General features: G+C 47.7%; 1 protein-coding gene across 4 annotated transcripts in view; it reads right to left on the bottom strand.

Annotated features, from left to right (window-relative positions):
• Positions 1–22,924, bottom strand: part of LOC109875226 (cell adhesion molecule 3) — a 106,528-nt gene that overhangs the window by 82,959 nt on the left and 645 nt on the right. For all 4 annotated transcript variants that reach the window (XM_031810499.1, XM_031810500.1, XM_031810497.1 and 1 more), the window contains exon 2: positions 21,403–21,567. In XM_031810499.1, coding sequence (XP_031666359.1) covers positions 21,403–21,496 — 94 coding nt within the window. In that variant the 5' untranslated portion in view covers positions 21,497–21,567. The remainder of the gene's footprint in view (positions 1–21,402; positions 21,568–22,924) is intronic.

Here is a 22,924-nt window from a genome sequence, read left to right as displayed (position 1 = left end):
TAATCAATACAAACACTGTGCTGAGGTCCACAATACAGCCATCTAATCAATACAAACACTGTGCTGAGGTCCACAATACAGCCATCTAATCAATACAAACACTGTGCTGAGGTCCACAATACAGCCATCTAATCAATATAAACACTGTGCTGAGGTCCACAATACAGCCATCTAATCAATACAAACACTGTGCTGAGGTCCACAATACAGCCATCTAATCAATACAAACACTGTGCTGAGGTCCACAATACAGCCATCTAATCAATACAAACACTGTGCTGATATCAGGTTTCAGGTAAGACCCAAGTGCAGACATGTTGAAGAAACAATGTTTATTGCAACAACAGGGGGAGGCAAACGACAGGTCAAGGGTCAGGCAGGGGTCGATAATCCAGGGTAGTGGGGCCAAGGTACAGGACGGCAGGCAGGCCCAGGGTCAGGACAGGGGTTGATAATCCAGGCTAGTGGGGCCAAGGTACAGGGCGGCAGGCAGGCCCAGGGTCAGGCAGGGGTCGATAATCCAGGGTAGTGGGGCCAAGGTACAGGACGGCAGGCAGGCCCAGGGTCAGGCAGGGGCCGATAATCCAGGGTAGTGGGGCCAAGGTACAGGACGGCAGGCAGGCCCAGGGTCAGGGAGGGGTCGATAATCCAGGGTAGTGGGGCCAAGGTACAGGACGGCAGGCAGGCCCAGGGTCAAGCAGGGGTCGATAATCCAGGGTAGTAGGGCCAAGGTACAGGATGGCAGGCAGGCTCAGAGTCAGGACAGGCAAGGGTCAAAACCAGGAGGACAAGAGGGGAAATGAGAGACTGCAAAGCAAGCGCTGAGACAAACCGCTTGTTGACTTGAACAAACCAGACAAACTGGTAACAGACAGACAGAAAACACAGGTTTAAATACCCAGAGGACAAGTGGGGAAGATGGGAGACACCTGGAGGGGGTGGAGACAAGGACAAGTGGGGAAGATGGGAGACACCTGGAGGGGGTGGAGACAAGGACAGGTGGGGAATATGGGAGACACCTGGAGGGGGTGGAGACAAGGACAGGTGAAACAGATCAGGGCGTGACAGCTGAGGTCCACAATAGAGCCATCTAATGACATCACTGGAACACAACACAGTGATTGGTTCAGATAAAGTATACATCCCAAATGAGAGCCTATTCCCTATGTAGTGCACTACTTTAGATCAGGGCTCTGGTCAAAAGTAGTGCACTACATAGGGACTAGGGTGCCATTTCAGAGCCACCAACAGTGATGGGTTTAAGATAAAGAAACATCCCTAGAGTTTGTTCCTGCTTCTTTCTAGCCTTGCTGCCACGACAGGATACCTTGGTGATTTAAAACCACACAGCAAACAATGAAAAGAGCCAGAGGACCATTCCACCGCACCGCAAGGCCGGCACAATCAAAGGAAACATTGCTGAAAAGCAGGACAGCACCCAGACTCTGCCTGCTGCACAATGACGCGTTTCAAAAGAGCCACTGATGAATTTCCAGCCTCAGTGTTCCTTTCATCAAAACGTCTTTCTGAGCGGTCGGCCAGCTCACAGCTGACAGTTCTGCTAACACGGCTCGATTTTCTACCGCCCTCCCTCCCATAGATTGACATGGCCCTCCCTCCCTCACACTCCCCCTCCCTCCCTCACACTCCCCCTCCCTCACACTCCCCCTCCCTCACACAGAATGACATGGCCCTCCCTCCCTCACACTCCCCCTCCCCCTCCCTCACACACGAGGTAAAAAACTCTTGAGTGCTGCAACTGCTGCCTGCGTCCGTCTCGACAACAATCTCAAGAGTGCTCAACATTATTGCTTGTTGTTGCGATGTAATCTGAGATAGCCTGAGTGGATGTGATGGGATCTGACTTGGATTGACAAGGTCTAAAGGGGTTTCTTCTCCTTGTTGTTTAGAAACCGAGGGCTATACTGCTGCCTCTCAGATCACAAGTTATTGAAACAAGTGAGTCCATGTGTCATTCGGATTCCTTTTATGACTTTTTTAAAACCATTATCACACCAGACCCGGGCGCTTAGCTGTGTCTCACATACCAGGCTGACTAAGGTATGTGTCAGGAAATAACAGGTCAGAGTCAAACCTGGAGCTGATGATAACATTTTTATGAATACCAAATGGCACCCTTTTCCCTATATAGTGCACTACTTTTGACCAGGGCCCATAGACCCATATGGCCCCGGTCAAAAGTAGTGCACTCTATAGGGAAAATAGGTTGCCAGATATACAATCGGACGCAGATATGAGATGATAACGCTCTACATGTGTCACAAACGCGTCGAATCCTATTCCCTACATAGTGCACTACTTTTGACCAGGGCCCTATAGCACCCTATTCCCTACATAGTGCACTACTTTTGACCAGGGCCCTATAGCATCCTATTCCCTACATAGTGCACTACTTTTGACCAGGTCCCATGTTCTGCTTTTGGCTCAATGGAAATTATCCACTGTCTATACGTCTCTCTGTTTATAGTTGTTGTGTTGCTCGGAGCTTAATCAATCATCACATAAAGGTTCAGCCATCCTGATAATAAGATGGGAGTAATCATTTGGGTATTTTAGAGTCTGGTGCAAATAGAGACGAGTGCTGATCCAAGGATGTGTACAAAATGGCACCCTATTTCCAATATAGTGCACTACTTTTGACCTTAGACTATATAGGGTATAGGGTTCCATTTGGGATGCATTCAAAGTGTGATTCATCGGGGAAGAGACAGGTGTTGTTACTGTGACTGTAGTCAGGTCAGTTAATCAGCTGTGAAACTAATGGAAAATCAGCTCAGCCAGACACTCTCTCTCTCTCTCTCTCTCTCTGCATCTCTCTACCTCCGTCTCTCTGCATCTCTCTACCTCCGTCTCTCTGCATCTCTCTACCTCTGTCTCTCTGCATCTCTCTACCTCCGTCTCTCTGCATCTCTCTACCTCTGTCTCTCTCTCTCTCTCTGTATCTCTCTACCTCCGTCTCTCTGTCTCTCTCTGCATCTCTCTACCTCCGTCTCTCTCTCTCTGCATCTCTCTACCTCCGTCTCTCTCAGCATCTCTCTACCTCTGTCTCTCTCTCTCTGCATCTCCCCCCCTCCGTCTTTCTCTCTCTCTCTGCATCTCCCTCCCTCTGTCTCTCTTTCTCTCTCTACCTCAGTCTCTCTCAGCATCTCTCTATCTCCGTCTCTCTCTCTCTGCATCTCCCTCCCTCCGTCTCTCTCTCTCTCTCTCTCTGCATCTCTCTACCTCCATCTCTCTATCTCCATCTCTCTCTCTCTCTCTCTGCATCTCCCTCCCTCCGTCTCTCAATTCAATTCAATTCAAGGGCTTTATTGGCATGGGAAACATGTGTTAACATTGCCAAAGCAAGTGAGGTAGACAACATACAAAGTGAATATATAAAGTGAAAAACAACAAAAATTAACAGTAAACATTACACATACAGAAGTTTCAAAACAGTAAAGACATTACAAATGTCATATTATATATATATACAGTGTTCTAACAATGTACAAATGGCTAAAGGACACAAGATAAAATAAATAAGCATAAATATGGGTTGTATTTACAATGGTGTTTGTTCTTCACTGGTTGCCCTTTTCTCGTGGCAACAGGTCACAAATCTTGCTGCTGTGATGGCACACTGTGGAATTTCACCCAGTAGATATGGGAGTTTTTCATAATTGGATTTGTTTTCGAATTATTTGTGGATCTGTGTAATCTGAGGGAAATATGTCTCTCTAATATGGTCATACATTGGGCAGGAGGTTAGGAAGTGCAGCTCAGTTTCCACCTCATTTTGTGGGCAGTGAGCACATAGCCTGTCTTCTCTTGAGAGCCATGTCTGCCTACGGCGGCCTTTCTCAATAGCAAGGCTATGCTCACTGAGTCTGTACATAGTCAAGTCTTTCCTTAATTTTGGGTCAGTCACAGTGGTCAGGTATTCTGCCGCTGTGTACTCTCTGTGTAGGGCCAAATAGCATTCTAGTTTGCTCAGTTTTTTTGTTAATTCTTTCCAATGTGTTAAGTAGTTATCTTTTTGTTTTCTCATGATTTGGTTGGGTCTAATTGTGCTGCTGTCCTGGGGCTCTGTAGTGTGTGTTTGTGTTTGTGAACAGAGCCCCAGGACCAGCTTGCTTAGGGGACTCTTCTCCAGGTTCATCTCTCTGTAGGTGATGGCTTTGTTATGGAAGGTTTGTGAATCGCTTCCTTTTAGGTGGTTGTAGAATTTAACAGCTCTTTTCTGGATTTTGATAATTAGTGGGTATCGGCCTAATTCTGCTCTGCATGCATTATTTGGTGTTCTACGTTGTACACAGAGGATATTTTTGCAGAATTCTGCGTGCAGAGTCTCAATTTGGTGTTTGTCCCATTTTGTGAAGTCTTGGTTGGTGAGCGGACCCCAGACCTCACAACCATTAAAGGGCAATGGGCTCTATGACTGATTCAAGTATTTTTAGCCAAATCCTAATTGGTATGTTGAAATGTATGTTTCTTTTGATGGCATAGAATGCCCTTCTTGCCTTGTCTCTCAGATCGTTCACAGCTTTGTGGAAGTTACCTGTGGTGCTGATGTTTAGGCCAAGGTATGTATAGTTTTTTGTGTGCTCTAGGGCAACAGTGTCTAGATGGAATTTGTATTTGTGGTCCTGGTGACTGGACCTTTTTTGGAACACCATTATTTTGGTCTTACTGAGATTTACTGTCAGGGCCCAGGTCTGACAGAATCTGTGCATAAGATCTAGGTGCTGCTGGTTGGTGACAGAAGCACCAGATCATCAGCAAACAGCAGACATTTGACTTCGGATTCTAGCAGGGGGAGGCCGGGTGCTGCAGACTTTTCTAGTGCCCGCGCCAATTCGTTGATATATATGTTGAAGAGGGTGGGGCTTAAGCTGCATCCCTGTCTAACCCCACGACCCTGTGTGAAGAAATGTGTGTGTTTTTTGCCAATTTTAACCGCACACTTGTTGTTTGTGTACATGGATTTTATAATGTCGCATGTTTTACCCCCAACACCACTTTCCATCAGTTTGTATAGCAGACCCTCATGCCAGATTGAGTCGAAGGCTTTTTTGAAATCAACAAAGCATGAGAAGACTTTGCCTTTGTTTTGGTTTGTTTGGTTGTCGATTAGGGTGTGCAGGGTGAATACATGGTCTGTTGTACCGTAATTTGGTAAAAAGCCAATTTGACATTTGCTCAGTACATTGTTTTCATTGAGGAAATGTACGAGTCTGCTGTTAATAATAATGCAGAGGATTTTCCCAAGGTTACTGTTGACACATATTCCACGGTAGTTATTGGGGTCAAATTTGTCTCCACTTTTGTGGATTGGGGTGATCAGTCCTTGGTTCCAAATATTGGGGAAGATGCCAGAGCTAAGTATGATGTTAAAGAGTTTTAGTATAGCCAATCTCTCTCTCTCTCTCTCTGCATCTCCCTCCCTCCGTCTCTCCCTCTCTGCATCTCTTTACCTCTGTCTCTCTCTCTCTGCATCTCCCTCCCTCCGTCTCTCTTTCTCTCTCTGCATCTCTCTACCTCCGTCTCTCTCAGCATCTCTCTACCTCTGTCTCTCTCTCTCTCAGCATCTCTCTACCTCCGTCTCTCTGATTCTCTCTACCTCCATCTCTCTCTGCATCTCTCTACCTCTGTCTCTCTGCATCTCTCTACCTCCGTCTCTCTGCATCTCTCTGCATCTCTCTACCTCCGTCTCTCTCTCTCTGCATCTCTCTACCTCCGTCTCTCTGTCTCTCTCTGCATCTCTCTACCTCCGTCTCTCTCTCTCTGCATCTCTCTACCTCCGTCTCTCTCAGCATCTCTCTACCTCTGTCTCTCTCTCTGCATCTCCCTCCCTCCATCTTTCTCTCTCTCTGCATCTCCCTCCCTCCGTCTCTCTTTCTCTCTCTACATCTCTCTACCTCAGTCTCTCTCAGCATCTCTCTATCTCCATCTCTCTCTCTCTGCATCTCCCTCCCTCCGTCTCTCTCTCTGCATCTCTCTACCTCCATCTCTCTCAGCATCTCTCTATCTCCATCTCTCTCTCTCTCTGCATCTCCCTCCCTCCGTCTCTCTCTCTCTCTCTCTGCATCTCCCTCCCTCCGTCTCTCTCTCTCTGCATCTCTCTACCTCCGTCTCTCTCTCAGCATCTCTCTACCTCTGTCTCTCTCTCTCTCTCTCTGCATCTCCCTCCCTCCGTCTCTCTCTCTCTGCATCTCCCTCCCTCAGTCTCTTTCTCTCTCTGCATCTCTCTACCTCCGTCTCTCTCAGCATCTCTCTACCTCTGTCTCTCTCTCTCTCAGCATCTCTCTACCTCCGTCTCGCTCTGCAATTCAATTAAATTCAATTTGAGGACTTTATTGGCATGGGACACATATGTTAACTTTGCCAAAGCAAGTGAAGTAGATAAAGTACAAAAGTGAAATAAACAAATTAACAGTAAACATTACACTCACAAAAGTTCCAAAATAATAAAGACATTTCAAATGTCATATTGTGCATATATATATATACATTTGGCAGGAGGTTAGGAAGTGCAGCTCAGTTTCCACCTCATTTTGTGGGCAGTGTGCACACAGCCTGTCTTCTCTTGAGAGCCAGGTCTGCCTACAGCAGCCTTTCTCAATAGCAAGGCTATGCTCACTAAGTCTGTACATAGTCAAAGCTTTCCTTAAGTTTGGGTCAGTCACAGTGGTCAGGTATTCTGCCACTGTGTATTCTCTGTTTAGGGCCAAATAGCATTCTAGTTTGCTTAGTTTTTTGTTAATTCTTTCCAATGTGTCAAGTAATTATGTTTTCGTTTTCACATGATTTGGTTGAGTCTAATTGTGTTGCTGTCCTGGGGCTCTGTGGGGTCTGTTTGTGTTTGTGAACAGAGCCCCAGAACCAGCTTGCTTAAGGGACTCTTCTCCAGGTTCATCTCTCTGTAGGTGATGACTTTGTTATGGAAGGTTTGGGAATCGCTTCCTTTTAGGTGGTTGTCGATTTTAACAGCTCTTTTCTGGATTTTGATAATTAGCGGGTATCGGCCTAATTCTGCTCTGCATTATTTGGTGTTCTACGTTGTACATGGAGGATATTTTTGCAGAATTCTGCATGCAGAGTCTCAATTTGGTGTTTGTCCCATTTTGTGAATTCTTGGTTGGTGAGCGGACCCCAGACCTCACAATCATAAAGGGCAATGGGTTCTATAACTGATTCAAGTATTTTTTGCCAGATCCTAATTGGTATGTCGAATTTGATGTTCCTTTTGATGGCATAGAAGGCCCTTTTTGCCTTGTCCCTCAGCTTGTTCACAGCTTTGTGGAAGTTACCTGTGGCACTGATGTTTAGGCCGAGGTATGTATAGTTTTTTGTGTGCTCTAGGGCAATGGTGTCTAGATGGAATTTGCATTCGTGGTCCTGGCAAATGGATCTCTTTTGGAACACCATTATTTTGGTCTTACTGAGATTTACTCTCAGGGACCAGGTCTGTCAGGGCCCAGGTCTGTCAGGGCCCAGGTCTGTCAGGGCCCATGTCTGGCAGAGTCTGTACAGAAGATCTAGGTGCTGCTGTAGGCCCTCCTTGGTTGGTGACAGAAGCAGCAGATCATCAGCAAAGAGTAGATATTTGACTTTCAGATTCTAGTAGGGTGAGGCCGGGTGCTGCAGACTGTTCTAGTGCCCTCACCAAATCATTGATATATATGTTGAAGAGGGTGGGGCTTAAGCTGCATCCCTGTCTCACCCCACGGCCCTGTGGGAATAATTTTTTTGTTTTTTTACATTTTAACACTTGTTGTTTGTGTACATGGATTTTATGTTGGATGTTTTCCCCCAACATCACTTCCATCCATTTGTATAGCCGGTCCCCATGGCAAATTGAGTCAAAGGCGGGTGGGCATATGGGGGTGGTAATGCTTTACCTCCAGGTAGGTGTTTGTCCCCCTGTGTGTTGAGGATGTCAGGTTCTTGTCCAGTTCTGGCATTTAGGTCGCCACAGACTAGTACATGTCCCTGTACCTGGAAATGATTGATTTCCCCCTCCAGGATGGAGAAGCTGTCTTCATTAAAGTATAGGGATTCTAGTGGGGGGGAATAATTGTAGGTAGCACACAGGAGGACATTTTTCTCTGTTAAGATCATTTCCTTTTGAATTTCTAACCAAAGTGAGTGAGTTAGGTCTGCTCTATACCAAATGAGCATACCCCCTGTGTCCCTTCCCTGTTTCACTCCTGGTAGTTTGGTTAATCAGACCACCAGCTCTCTGTAACCTAGAGGGCAACCAGTGGGTCCATCTCATCTATACCATGTTTCTTGTAGCATGACAATGTCTGTGTCCAGGTTCCTGCTCTTTAGGCCAAAGGCAGATGACCTCAGGCCTTGGATATTCCAGGATGAGATTGTGTCCAATGTTGTTAGTCGTGTGGTTCGTCCTCAGACCAGTAAACTCTCTCTCTCGCTCACTCACTCACTCACTCACTCACTCACTCACTCACTCACTCACTCACTCACTCACTCACTCACTCACTCACTCACTCCTCTCTCTGTATCTCACTCACTCCTCTCTCTGTATCTCACTCACTCACTCCTCTCTCTCTCACTCACTCACTCACTCACTCAGTCACTCACTCTCTCTCTCTCTCTCTCTCTCTCTCTCTCTCTTTCACTCACTCACTCTGTCTCCCACTCACCTTTCTTTCTCTCTCTCTCTCTCTCTCACTCACACACTCACTCACTAACACACTCACTCACTCACCTTTCTCTCTCTCTCTCTCTTTCACTCACTCAAGTCTCACTCAGTCTGTCTCCCACTCACTCACTCTCTCACTCACTCACTCAATCAGTCTCCCACTCACTTTTCTCTCTCTCTCTCTCTCTCTCTCTCTCTCTGTCTGTCTCTCACTCACACACTCAGTCTGTCTCTCAATCACTCACTCAGTCTGTCTCTCACTCACTCACTCACTCACTCACTCACTCACTCACTCACTCACTCACTCACTCACTCAGTCTGTCTCTCACTCAGTCACTCACTCACTCTGGCACTCTCACTCACTCACTCTGTCTGTCTCTCTCTCTCACTCAGTCTGTCTCTCACTCACTCACTCGCTAACTCACTCACACACTCACTAACACACTCACTCACCTCAATATTTTTCTCTCTCTCCCACTCACTCACTCAGTCTCTCACTCACTCACTGTCTCTCTCTCACTCACTCACTCACTCAGTCTCTCCCTCAATCTCTCTCTCTCTCTCTCTCTCTCTCTCTCTCTCTCACTCACTCACTCACTCACTCACTCACTGTCTCACTCACTCAGTCTCTCTGTCTCTCTCTCACTCACTCACTCAGTCTGTCACTCACACACTCACTCACTCACCTCAATCTTTCTCTCTCTCCCACTCACTCACTCACTCACTCACTGTCTCACTCACTCAGTCTCTCTCTCACTCACTCACTCACTGTCTCTCTCATTCACTCTGTCACTCACACACTCACACACTCACTCAGTGTCTCTCTCTCACTCACTCAGTCTCTCTGTCTCTCTCACTCACTCACTCAGTCTGTCACTCACTCACTCACCTCAATCTTTATCTCTCTCTCCCACTCACTCACTCACTCACTCACTCACTCACTCACTCACTCACTCACTCACTCACTCACTCACTCACTCACTCACTGTCTCACTCAGTCTCTCTCTCACTCACTCACTGTCTCTCTCACTCACTCTGTCACTCACACACTCACACACTCACTCAGTGTCTCTCTCTCTCACTCACTCTGTCTCTCTCTCACTTTCTCTCTCTCACTCTGTCTCTCTCTCACTTTCTCTCTCACTCTCTGTCTCTCACACTCTCAGTCTCTCACCGTCACTCACTCTGTCACTCTGTCTCTCTCACTCAGTCTCTCTCTCACTCACTCACTGCATCCTCATTCTTCTCCCAAAGTGCTAAGACTTCCTGTCATGGATTCAAAATAACTTCCTTAAACGAATGATTACACCAATGCAAAGCTTTTAAATCCATGATGGAAGTGTGCAAGTCCACACTTCAGAAGAAGGGTGGAGAATAGGGATGAACTGGATATCAGAGGTCTGGGCAGGTCCATCCAGAGTAGAGATCTAGGATCAGTTCTTTCCATGTCCATGTAACCTTTTCCCTTGTGATTTGTAAACTGCAAAACTGGTCCCAAATCAGCACTTGATACATCCAGTATGCACACAGGTTGGGAAACCAGTGGCCTGGGCCGTCAAGAGTAGAGAGAGAGTTAGAGGGCGATGAAAAAGCCTCATATTAATGTCACAGTCACTAGCCAGTAATTCAACAAAGTAACTAGGGCCTCAGGCTTCTGGTTCTCCAGTTGTTAATGAGTCAACACTGTTTATCAGTCATCATTGCTGACAGGATCGGTAGAGCCTCCCTCCACCCACTCACTGTTGTGGAGGTAACAGACCTGTCTGCTTATCAGTCATCATTGCTGACAGGATAGGTAGAGCCTCCCTCCACCCACTCACTGTTGTGGAGGTACCAGACCTGTCTGCTTATCAGTCATCATTGCTGACAGGATCGGTAGAGCCTCCCTCCACCCACTCACTGTTGTGGAGGTACCAGACCTGTCTGCTTATCAGTCATCATTGCTGACAGGATAGGTAGAGCCTCCCTCCACCCACTCACTGTTGTGGAGGTACCAGACCTGTCTGCTTATCAGTCATCATTGCTGACAGGATCGGTAGAGCCTCCCTCCACCCACTCACTGTTGTGGAGGTACCAGACCTGTCTGCTTATCAGTCATCATTGCTGACAGGATCGGTAGAGCCTCCCTCCACCCACTCACTGTTGTGGAGGTACCAGACCTGTCTGCTTATCAGTCATCATTGCTGGCAGGATAGGTAGAGCCTCCCTCCACCCACTCACTGTTGTGGAGGTACCAGACCTGTCTGTGTATTAGTCTTCATCCCAAATGGCACCCTATTTAGTACACTACTTTTGACAGGAAACCGTCCATTTGGGGGCGAACTTAGCGCCATGTTTCCCATCAGCCCTGGCCTGGTCTGGCTGGCACACAGGATGCCCAGTCAGCATCTGCCTCTCAAATGGCATCCTATTCCCTATATAGTGCACTACTTTTGACCAGAGTAGTGCACTATATAGGGAACATCCTGCCATTTGGGACACAAAGTCGGTCAACAAACAGGACGTCACCCTGGGCTGACGTAACTAGGTTAGAGATACAGAACCAGAGCTGTATCTCAAAACAGCACCCTATTCCCTATATTCGCTCTGGTCAAAAGTAGTGCACTATACAGGGAATAGGGTGCCATTTAGGACCAACACTCAGTCAGCCAGTCATCAACAATAAATAGCACAAACTGGAAATGAGTGGTTCTTTCAGGAGGCCTGTGTTCTGCCAGAACTCGATTCCCTGAGCAAACTAAAGTGAACTGCTGGCACAGAACACAGAGGCCCTCCCTCCCTCCCTCCTGCCTTCCCTCCCTCTGTCCGGCCTGTAAATTTCACCAACATTAATGATTGGTCTACACCCATCATTTCATCTGTATTCATTATTGGTCACAGCTGGAAGTGCAGCCTCTCTCTGCCCCACTCAATCCAGCGGTCCGTTGCCCTGACGCCAGAGAGAATACACTGAGGAAAATAAACTATTAATCACGTTGTGTTGTGGTCTTGAGATGACACAATGGGTGTGTCTGAAATAGCACCCTATTCCCTATACGGTGCACTATTTTGACCAGAGCCCTATGGGCCCTGTTTCTAATGGCCTTATGAGCTCTTGCTAAAAGAAGTGCACTACACAGGGAATAGGGTGCCATTTGATTAACAGACATTTTTCCCTGAGGTCTCCACTGAGAAGGGGCACGGCCAGTGTGTGTGTGTGTGTGTGTGTGTCATGCTGTGCGCTTATGAGTGCTACAGAGGGTGGCCACGACACCCTGGCCTGAGGTAACTTGGTTAGTGATACAGAACAGAGTTGCTTTCCAAATGATATGCTGTTTCCTATATAGTGCACTACTTTTACCGAGGGTCCATAGTTTATCCATAAGGCTTTGGTCAAAAGTAGTGCACTGTATAGCGAATAGGGTACCGTTTGGTACTCAGTCTTGGCCAATCACAGCTCTAATCTGTAGCCTTCAGAGAGCCAGTCCAGTTGAACTGTTCCACTATACATCCAGCTGTGAAAAATAGATACTGTACACAATTAGAGGCTCTCTGTATAGGGGCCCAGCACAGACAAACAGCGTTGTTCTTCTCTGACACGCTGCTCATATGGGGATTCCTTCTGCATCAAATGTTTAAATGAGTGCCGAGTCGCTGACTTATGTGAGCTCTCACTTGTATTGTTTTGCTAATATTATTGATGAGCATTTTGTTTCGGGGAGGATGAAAACAAAACACAGCAATAACATGGAGGTTTTGAAAGCATGAAAGAAGCAAGTATAGATTGAGACATGTTGTAGTGACAGACAGGCTTGGTGCATCTGATCGTTAATCTGTAGTCATTGATCTGCCATACTAATCGTTATTCCTCTCTGAAACATAACATTGCATTATTTATGCTAAGTAGGCCCTTCTGTTCGGGCAATTTAAAATGAACTGCCCATTCACCGGCCACTACCGGCCATTATTGGAGCCTCTCTCCCATTCCTCTCCATCTCCCCCTCTCTCCATATATCTAGGTCTGCATCTCAAAGGGCACCTTAACCCCCCCCCCCCCCCCCTCATGAGCCTCAGGTCAAGAGTAGTGCACTACATAGGGAATAGGTTGCCATTTGGGGTGCAAACACCCAGCTACCAGACACCCAGTTACCAGGCACCCAGTTACCAGGCACCCAGTTACCAGGCACCCAGTTACCAGGCACCCAGTTACCAGGCACCCAGTTACCAGGCACCCAGTTAGCAGGCACCCGGTTACCAGGCACCCAGTTACCAGGCACCCAGTTACCAGGCACCCAGTTACCAGGCACCCAGTTACCAGGCACCCAGTTAGCAGGCACCCAGTTACCAGGCACCCAGTTACCAGGCACCCAGTTAGCAGGCACCCAGTTACCAGGCAGCCAGTTACCAGGCACCCAGTTACCAGGCACCCAGTTACCAGGCACCCAGTTACCAGGCACCCAGTTACCAGGCACCCAGTTAGCAGGCACCCAGTTAGCAGGCACCCAGTTACCAGGCACCCAGTTAGCAGGCACCCAGTTACCAGGCACCCAGTTACCAGGCACCCAGTTACCAGGCACCCAGTTAGCAGGCACCCAGTTACCAGGCACCCAGTTACCAGGCACCCAGTTAGCAGGCACCCAGTTACCAGGCACCCAGTTAGCAGGCACCCAGTTAGCAGGCACCCAGTTAGCAGGCACCCAGTTAGCAGGCACCCAGTTAGCAGGCACCCAGTTACCAGGCACCCAGTTACCAGGCAGCACAGCTGTGTCATAGTTTAGGTCGGACACACAACATTAAGCCAGATGTACCTTTTAAAAGGGGCAATCTGAGATTAGAAAAACAACAAAGCAGTAACCCTAAACAGCTGAAGGATGGGTCTGGAGAAATGTAAAGCCCAAAAATCAGCTAGATTATTCAAGAATCAATGGCTATACTGCATTTTTTTTTTTACATTTAAAAAAAACCCTTTTAAATCGTTAATTTAATGTATGTACCAATCACAGAAAAAACGACTAGACAACCAGATTTATGAGTCCCAGTTGATGGACAATAGTGCAAAACCGCTCTTAGCTACAAACAACAAAGGCCAGTGATTTCATCGGTTTGTTCTTGCATGGTCAATTCTGCACCAATACAAACCCTAATCAAATGTGACATATTTCTGAAGAGAAAATAAGTCCTTTTTTGCAATACACGTGCAAATTGCCAAAATTGCCTAAATAAGCTCCACATGAAGAATCACACACATTATAAGGTCTACGCCCGCTCAGGTTCATACATCAGGACTTGATTATCTTTTTGCATCTCATCAATGTCTTGAATTTGATAATTGCAATCTTCATTTCTATTTGATTTCATTAGCATGTTCCCAACACTGACCTCGGTCACGTCCCAAGTGCCACCCTATTCCCTACGTAGTTCACTACTTTTAACCAGAGCTCTATTGGCCCTGGTCAAAAGTAGTGCCCTATATAGGGAATAGGGTGGCACTTGGGACGAGCCCTCATCTCAGTATCTGGATAAATTTGTTTACCATTGCTACCCCACAGCAGTATACAGTACAGCTTCTCACTGACTCACATTGGCAACTCCTCCAACTGCTCTATACACATTTCACATGCAGAAGCACAGAAAAAAAAATACAATTATGCATAATTCAACAACAGACAGTAAAAACAGCTGATGTAGTTAAAGTAGGTGCGTGTGTTTGCATGCTTTTCAATTCGTGGGGTTCTGTGTGGGTGCACATCACATATGCAAGAGTGAGCATATTGACGTGAGATAATCTAGGCTACTGTGTGTCTGAGTTGGGCTGAATAGGTAACACTGCCAACTCTAGTCCACATGTAATCCCTGCATGGGAAACCAGGGATCGCTCCCCAGTCCAAGATTCTGTCTCCCCAAATCTCTGTATCCTACTGTCTGAATAAATACAAAATATATCGAAAATATATACTTGTAAAACAATATATACATATAAATAAAATGATATAGGGTTTTGTGGTGTTAGTCTCCTCTAGTCTCACCCTCTTCTAGGGTCTGTGGGACTGTTTTGTAGTGTTAGTCTCCTCTAGTCTCACCCTCTTCTAGGGTCTGTGGGACTGTAACAGTGGTTAGTCTGTGGGACTGTTACAGTGGTGTTAGTGAGACTGTTACAGTGGTTAGTCTGTGGGACTGTTACAGTGGTTAGTCTGTGGGACTGTTACAGTGGTTCGTCTGTGGGACTGTTACAGTGGTTCGTCTGTGGGACTGTTACAGTGGTTCGTCTGTGGGACTGTTACAGTGGTTCGTCTGTGGGACTGTTACAGTGGTTCGTCTGTGGGACTGTTACAGTGGTTAGTCTGTGGGACTGTTACAGTGGTTCGTCTGTGGGACTGTTACAGTGGTTCGTCTGTGGGACTGTTACAGTGGTTCGTCTGTGGGACTGTTACAGTGGTTCGTCTGTGGGACTGTTACAGTGGTTAGTCTGTGGGACTGTTACAGTGGTTAGTCTGTGGGACTGTTACAGTGGTTCGTCTGTGGGACTGTTACAGTGGTTCGTCTGTGGGACTGTTTTGTAGTGTTAGTGAGACTGTTACAGTGGTTAGTCTGTGGGACTGTAACAGTGGTTAGTCTGTGGGACTGTTACAGTGGTTAGTCTGTGGGACTGTTACAGTGGTTCGTCTGTGGGACTGTTACAGTGGTTCGTCTGTGGGACTGTTACAGTGGTTCGTCTGTGGGACTGTTACAGTGGTTAGTCTGTGGGACTGTTACAGTGGTTAGTCTGTGGGACTGTTACAGTGGTTCGTCTGTGGGACTGTTACAGTGGTTCGTCTGTGGGACTGTTTTGTAGTGTTAGTGAGACTGTTACAGTGGTTAGTCTGTGGGACTGTAACAGTGGTTAGTCTGTGGGACTGTTACAGTGGTTAGTCTGTGGGACTGTTACAGTGGTTCGTCTGTGGGACTGTTACAGTGGTTAGTCTGTGGGACTGTTACAGTGGTTCGTCTGTGGGACTGTTTTGTAGTGTTAGTGAGACTGTTACAGTGGTTCGTCTGTGGGACTGTTTTGTAGTGTTAGTGAGACTGTAACAGTGGTTCGTCTGTGGGACTGTTTTGTAGTGTTAGTGAGACTGTTACAGTGGTTCGTCTGTGGGACTGTTTTGTAGTGTTAGTGAGACTGTTACAGTGGTTCGTCTGTGGGACTGTTTTGTAGTGTTAGTGGGACTGTTACAGTGGTTCGTCTGTGGGACTGTTTTGTAGTGTTAGTGAGACTGTTACAGTGGTTCGTCTGTGGGACTGTTTTGTAGTGTTAGTGAGACTGTAACAGTGGTTCGTCTGTGGGACTGTTTTGTAGTGTTAGTGGGACTGTAACAGTGGTTAGTCTGTGGGACTGTTTTGTAGTGTTAGTGGGACTGTAACAGTGGTTAGTCTGTGGGACTGTTTTGTAGTGTTAGTGGGACTGTTACAGTGGTTCGTCTGTGGGACTGTTTTGTAGTGTTAGTGGGACTGTAACAGTGGTTCGTCTGTGGGACTGTTTTGTAGTGTTAGTGAGACTGTTACAGTGGTTCGTCTGTGGGACTGTTACAGTGGTTAGTCTGTGGGACTGTTTTGTAGTGTTAGTGAGACTGTAACAGTGGTTCGTCTGTGGGACTGTTACAGTGGTTCGTCTGTGGGACTGTTTTGTAGTGTTAGTGAGACTGTAACAGTGGTTCGTCTGTGGGACTGTTACAGTGGTTCGTCTGTGGGACTGTTACAGTGGTTCGTCTGTGGGACTGTTACAGTGGTTCGTCTGTGGTACTGTTTTGTAGTGTTAGTGGGACTGTTACAGTGGTTCGTCTGTGGGACTGTTTTGTAGTGTTAGTGGGACTGTTACAGTGGTTCGTCTGTGGGACTGTTTTGTAGTGTTAGTGGGACTGTAACAGTGGTTCGTCTGTGGGACTGTTTTGTAGTGTTAGTGAGACTGTTACAGTGGTTCGTCTGTGAGACTGTTACAGTGGTTCGTCTGTGAGACTGTTTTGTAGTGTTAGTGAGACTGTTACAGTGGTTCGTCTGTGAGACTGTTACAGTGGTTCGTCTGTGGGACTGTTTTGTAGTGTTAGTGAGACTGTTACAGTGGTTCGTCTGTGAGACTGTTACAGTGGTTCGTCTGTGAGACTGTTTTGTAGTGTTAGTGAGACTGTAACAGTGGTTCGTCTGTGAGACTGTTACAGTGGTTCGTCTGTGGGACTGTTTTGTAGTGTTAGTGAGACTGTTACAGTGGTTCGTCTGTGAGACTGTTACAGTGGTTCGTCTGTGAGACTGTTTTGTAGTGTTAGTGAGACTGTTACAGTGGTTCGTCTGTGAGACTGTTACAGTGGTTCGTCTGTGGGACTGTTTTGTAGTGTTAGTGAGACTGTTACAGTGGTTCGTCTGTGAGACTGTTACAGTGGTTCGTCTGTGAGACTGTTTTGTAGTGTTAGTGAGACTGTAACAGTGGTTCGTCTGTGAGACTGTTACAGTGGTTCGTCTGTGGGACTGTTTTGTAGTGTTAGTGAGACTGTAACAGTGGTTCGTCTGTGGGACTGTTTTGTAGTGTTAGTGAGACTGTAACAGTGGTTAGTCTGTGGGACTGTTTTGTAGTGTTAGTGAGACTGTAACAGTGGTTAGTCTGTGGGACTGTTTTGTAGTGTTAGTGAGACTGTTACAGTGGTTCGTCTGTGGGACTGTTTTGTAGTGTTAGTGAGACTGTAACAGTGGTTCGTCTGTGGGACTGTTTTGTAGTGTTAGTGAGACTGTTACAGTGGTTCGTCTGTGGGATTAGTGACTGTTACAGTGGTTCGTCTGTGGGACTGTAACAGTGGTTAGTCTGTGAGACTGTAACAGTGGTTAGTCTGTGAGACTGTTACAGTGGTTAGTCTGTGGGATTAGTGACTGTTACAGTGGTTAATCTGTGGGATTAGTGACTGTTACAGTAGTTAATCTGTGAGACTGTAACAGTGGTTAGTCTGTGGGATTAGTGACTGTTACAGTGGTTAATCTGTGGGATTAGTGACTGTTACAGTAGTTAATCTGTGAGACTGTAACAGTGGTTAATCTGTGAGACTGTTACAGTGGTTAGTCTGTGAGACTGTTACAGTGGTTAGTCTGTGGGATTAGTGACTGTTACAGTGGTTAATCTGTGGGATTAGTGACTGTTACAGTAGTTAATCTGTGAGACTGTAACAGTGGTTAATCTGTGAGACTGTTACAGTGGTTAGTCTGTGGGACTGTAACAGTGGTTAGTCTGTGGGACTGTTACAGTGGTTAGTCTGTGGGACTGTTACAGTGGTTAGTCTGTGAGACTGTAACAGTGGTTAGTCTGTGAGACTGTAACAGTGGTTAGTCTGTGAGACTGTAACAGTGGTTAGTCTGTGAGACTGTAACAGTGGTTAGTCTGTGAGACTAACAGTGGTTAGTCTGTGAGACTGTAACAGTGGTTAGTCTGTGAGACTGTAACAGTGGTTAGTCTATGGGACTGTAACAGTGGTTAGTCTATGGGACTGTAACAGTGGTTAGTCTGTGAGACTGTAACAGTGGTTAGTCTGTGAGACTGTAACAGTGGTTAGTCTGTGAGACTGTAACAGTGGTTAGTCTGTGAGACTGTAACAGTGGTTAGTCTGTGAGACTGTAACAGTGGTTAGTCTGTGAGACTGTAACAGTGGTTAGTCTGTGAGACTGTAACAGTGGTTAGTCTGTGAGACTGTAACAGTGGTTAATCTGTGAGATAGTAATGTAGAACAGGGAGAGAAACTGTGTGCTTGTATCTAACCCCCATCACTCAACAAAGACTGCTCAAATCAATGAATATGAAAAGATGATTTCCTGTCAATCGTAGGGTTTTTTATTGATAGATGTGTGTGTGTCCACTGGGAGCAGTGTGTGTAACATATTGTCTCCATTGAGGGCTCTCCTCATCAAACCTCTATGGCTCTAATGATCATACCAGGCTTACACAATAATGTGGGTGTTGCCTATTGTATGTGTGTGTGTGTGTGTGTGTGTGTGTGTGTGTGTGTGTGTGTGTGTGTGTGTGTGTGTGTGTGTGTGTGTGTGTGTGTGTGTGTGTGTGTGTGTGTGTGACACACAGAGAGAGGCAGAGCACAGGCCAACCTGTGCAAGTGTATATCACACACATTCTTCAAAAACAATAGCAGAAATTCCATTGGAGTTCGGGGGGAAAGGAGCTTGGTGACTACCTTGTAATAACACAGTAACAACTAAAAACTGACGTCAACCGGATAGAGTAGAAGATCCTGGAGGGTGACAGTAGAGGAGGATGAGACTAGAGGAGGGTGAGACTAGAGGACCGTGAGACTAGAGGAGGGTGACAGTAGAGGAGGATGAGACTAGAGGAGGGTGAGGCTAGAGGACCGTGAGACTAGAGGAGGGTGAGACTAGAGGAGGGTGAGACTAGAGGAGGGTGACAGTAGAGGAGGGTGAGACTAGAGGAGGGTGAGACTAGAGGACCGTGAGACTAGAGGAGGGTGAGACTAGAGGACCGTGAGACTAGAGGAGGGTGACAGTAGAGGAGGATGAGACTAGAGGAGGGTGAGACTAGAGGAGGGTGAGACTAGAGGACCGTGAGACTAGAGGAGGGTGACAGTAGAGGAGGGTGAGACTAGAGGACCGTGAGACTAGAGGAGGGTGACAGTAGAGGAGGGTGAGACTAGAGGAGGGTGAGGCTATAGGACCGTGAGACTAGAGGATCGTGAGACTAGGGGAGGGTGACAGAAGAGGAGGGTAAGACTAGAGGAGGGTGAGACTAGAGGAGGGTGAGACTAGAGGAGGGTGAGACTAGAGGACCGTGAGACTAGAGGATCGTGAGACTAGAGGAGGGTGACAGAAGAGGAGGGTGAGACTAGAGGAGGGTGACAGAAGAGGAGGGTGAGACTAGAGGAGGGTGAGACTAGAGGACCGTGAGACTAGAGGAGGGTGACAGAAGAGGAGGATGAGACTAGAGGAGGGTGAGACTAGAGGACCGTGAGACTAGAGGAGGGTGACAGAAGAGGAGGGTGAGACTAGAGGAGGGTGAGACTAGAGGACCGTGAGACTAGAGGAGGGTGACAGAAGAGGAGGGTGAGACTAGAGGACCGTGAGACTAGAGGAGGGTGACAGAAGAGGAGGATGAGACTAGAGGAGGGTGAGACTAGAGGGCCGTGAGACTAGAGGAGGGTGACAGAAGAGGAGGATGAGACTAGAGGAGGGTGAGACTAGAGGACCGTGAGACTAGAGGATCGTGAGACTAGAGGAGGGTGACAGAAGAGGAGGGTGAGACTAGAAGAGGGTGACAGTAGAGGAGGATGAGACTAGAGGAGGGTGAGACTAGAGGACTGTGAGACTAGAGGAGGGTGACAGTAGAGGAGGATGAGACTAGAGGAGGGTGAGGCTAGAGGACCGTGAGACTAGAGGAGGGTGAGACTAGAGGAGGGTGAGACTAGAGGAGGGTGACAGAAGAGGAGGGTGAGACTAGAGGATCGTGAGACTAGAGGAGGGTGACAAGAGGAGGGTGAGACTAGAGGAGGGTGACAGAAGAGGAGGGTGAGAATAGAGGAGGGTGACAGAAGAAGAGGGTGACAGAAGAGGAGGGTGAGAATAGAGGAGGGTGAGAATAGAGGAGGGTGAGACTAGAGGAGGGTGAGACTAGAGGAGGGTGACAGAAGAGGAAGGTGAGACTAGAGGAGGGTGAGACTAGAGGATCGTGAGACTAGAGGAAGGTGACAGTGTAGGAGGTTGACAGAAGAGGAGGGTGAGACTAGATTAGGGTTACAGTAGAGGAGGGTGACAGTAGAGGAGGGTGACAGAAGAGGAGGGTGAGAGTAGAGGAGGGTGACAGTAGAGGAGGGTGACAGAAGAGGAGGGTGAGAGTAGAGGAGGGTGACACTAGAGGAGGGTGACAGTAGAGGAGGGTGACAGAAGAGGAGGGTGAGAGTAGAGGAGGGTGACAGTAGAGGGTGAGACTAGAGGAGGGTGACAGTAGAGGAGGGTGAGACTAGGAGGGTGACAGTAGTGGAGGGTGACAGTAGAGGAGGGTGACAGTAGAGAAGACTAGAAGAGGGTGAGACTAGAGGAGGGTGAGACTAGAAGAGGGTGAGACTAGAGGAGGTTGAGAGTAGAGGGTGAGAGTAGAGGAGGGTGAGAGTAGAGGAGGGTGAGAGTAGAATAGGGTGAGAGTAGAATAGGGTGAGAGTATAGGAAGGTGACAGTAGAGGAGAGTGACAGTAGAGGAGGGTGAGACTAGGAGGGTGACAGTAGGGGAGGGTGAGACTAGGAGGGTGACAGTAGTGGAGGGTGACAGTAGAGGAGGGTGACAGTAGAGAAGACTAGAAGAGGGTGAGACTAGAGGAGGGTGAGACTAGAGGAGGTTGAGAGTAGAGGAGGGTGATAGTAGAGGGTGAGAGTAGAGGAGGATGAGAGTAGAATAGGGTGAGAGTAGAATAGGGTGAGAGTATAGGAGGGTGACAGTAGAGGAGAGTGACAGTAGAGAAGGGTGACAGTAGAGGAGAGTGACAGTAGAGGATGGTGACAGTAGAGGAGGGTGACAGTAGAGGAGGGTGACAGTAGAGAAGACTATAAGAGGGTGAGATTAGAGGAGGGTGAGACTAGAAGAGGGTGAGACTAGAAGAGTGTGAGACTAGAGGAGGTTGAGAGTAGAGGAGGGTGACAGTAGAAGAGGGTGAGAGTAGAAGAGGGTGAGAGTAGAGAAGGGTGAGAGTAGAGAAGGGTGAGACTAGCCTAGAAGGGATGAGAGAGATTCTTACCAAAGACAATTAAGTTGCTCTGAACAGAGGCTGCCAGTAGTGTCAATAAACTCAGAGTCCATAGATTTGGGACCAGGTAAGAAGGGAATGCCATGGTTGGTTGGTTCGTCTCAATCCTCAGGAGGTTTAGGCAGGGTGCAGGGGAGAGGAGCACGGGAGTGTTACCTGCGGGGGGAGAGGAGCACCGGAGTGTTACCTGCGGGGGGGAGGAGCACCGGAGTGTTACCTGCAGGGGGGAGGAGCACCAGAGTGTTACCTGAAGGGGGAAAGGTGCACCGGAGTGTTACCTGAAGGGGGAAAGGTGCACCGGAGTGTTACCTGCGGGGGGGGGGGGGGGGGGCACCGGAGTGTTACCTGCGGGGGGAGAAGAGAGTAGCACTGGAGCTACCTGCGGGAGGAGGACGATAAAACAAGAATAAGCCGTTCGGGATAAATTGGTTGCGTTCTGATCGGTTGGCGGGTGCTTAATGCACTTTTGGACATCGTTGCTCACGCGCTTCTCCGTGGGTTTCGTAGATCTGCTGCCTGTGTCATATCGTACCGGGAGCGACGCGGTGATCGAGCCTACCACAGTAAAAGGCAACGTTCTAAATCACTAAGGGCGGAAAATCAGTGTGGGCTGTCATTACCCTAAATGTATTCAATTGATGTCTAAATGTATTCAAGCTCTGGAGTATAAGTGGGATGTTTTCTGGGCCCAAAACAACTCTTGTTAATTACAAATATCACAAATGAACCAAATCCAAATTACCCTTGTTGGCCAAGCAAAACGTCGGAATGGACAGCAAAATGCTTGCACCTGTCGCCCGCTGAGAATTGCCTGACGGTGCTTCTCTCCTCACATGACACAGATGTAGCACACACGGTGTCACTATAATACCCTCAGCCTCTCACACACATACACTGAAATAGCCTTACATGGCGGCGGAGCCAAGGCTTGGATCTATCCTCGAAATTCTCCTTCGCCATTCGGTTCAGCGCGGGCCATGGCTAGAGAGAGGTTGCCAGTGGGACGGACGGGCGGGCGAATAGGGCGGGGATATGATGGAGGGGGGGGGGGGGGGGGGGGGGGGGATTCTTGTTGTTGGAGCCATTAGTGTGTCGATGAAAAAACAGAACTGATTTGTAGAATAACGTTAGTGCTGATCACCACCTTTAAGGGGTTGGATAAATCCAATCTAAAGATAGGTCCTATAGTCCAGTGGTTCCCAACCTTGGGTACTAGGACCCCTAGGAGCACTTGGCCTGTCCAAAGGGGGTACTTGAGAAGTCTCATGAGACCATAGGTCTGCTGGTAAAATGCACATGTGGGGGGTACTTCAGGGGTCCTCGGGCAGAGCTAAATGCAGTTAGTGGCAGGCTACAGTAACGGGAAAGGATGGGAACCACTGCTACAGCCCAGAAGGCACCTGCAATGCTGCTGGATGCCGCGTAGAAACGAGGAAGGAGCCCGGTATGGTTTATCGTGCCTCCTCCTTTCCCTAGCCTGCCTACACCTTTTCCCCAGTAAAGGAAATTAGCC

This window comes from Oncorhynchus kisutch, linkage group LG30 (genome assembly GCF_002021735.2).
Source record: "Oncorhynchus kisutch isolate 150728-3 linkage group LG30, Okis_V2, whole genome shotgun sequence".
Classification (NCBI taxonomy): Eukaryota; Metazoa; Chordata; class Actinopteri; order Salmoniformes; family Salmonidae; genus Oncorhynchus; species Oncorhynchus kisutch.
The sequence above is the reverse complement of the archived record's forward strand: the minus strand, read 5'-3'. Positions and strand labels throughout refer to the sequence as shown.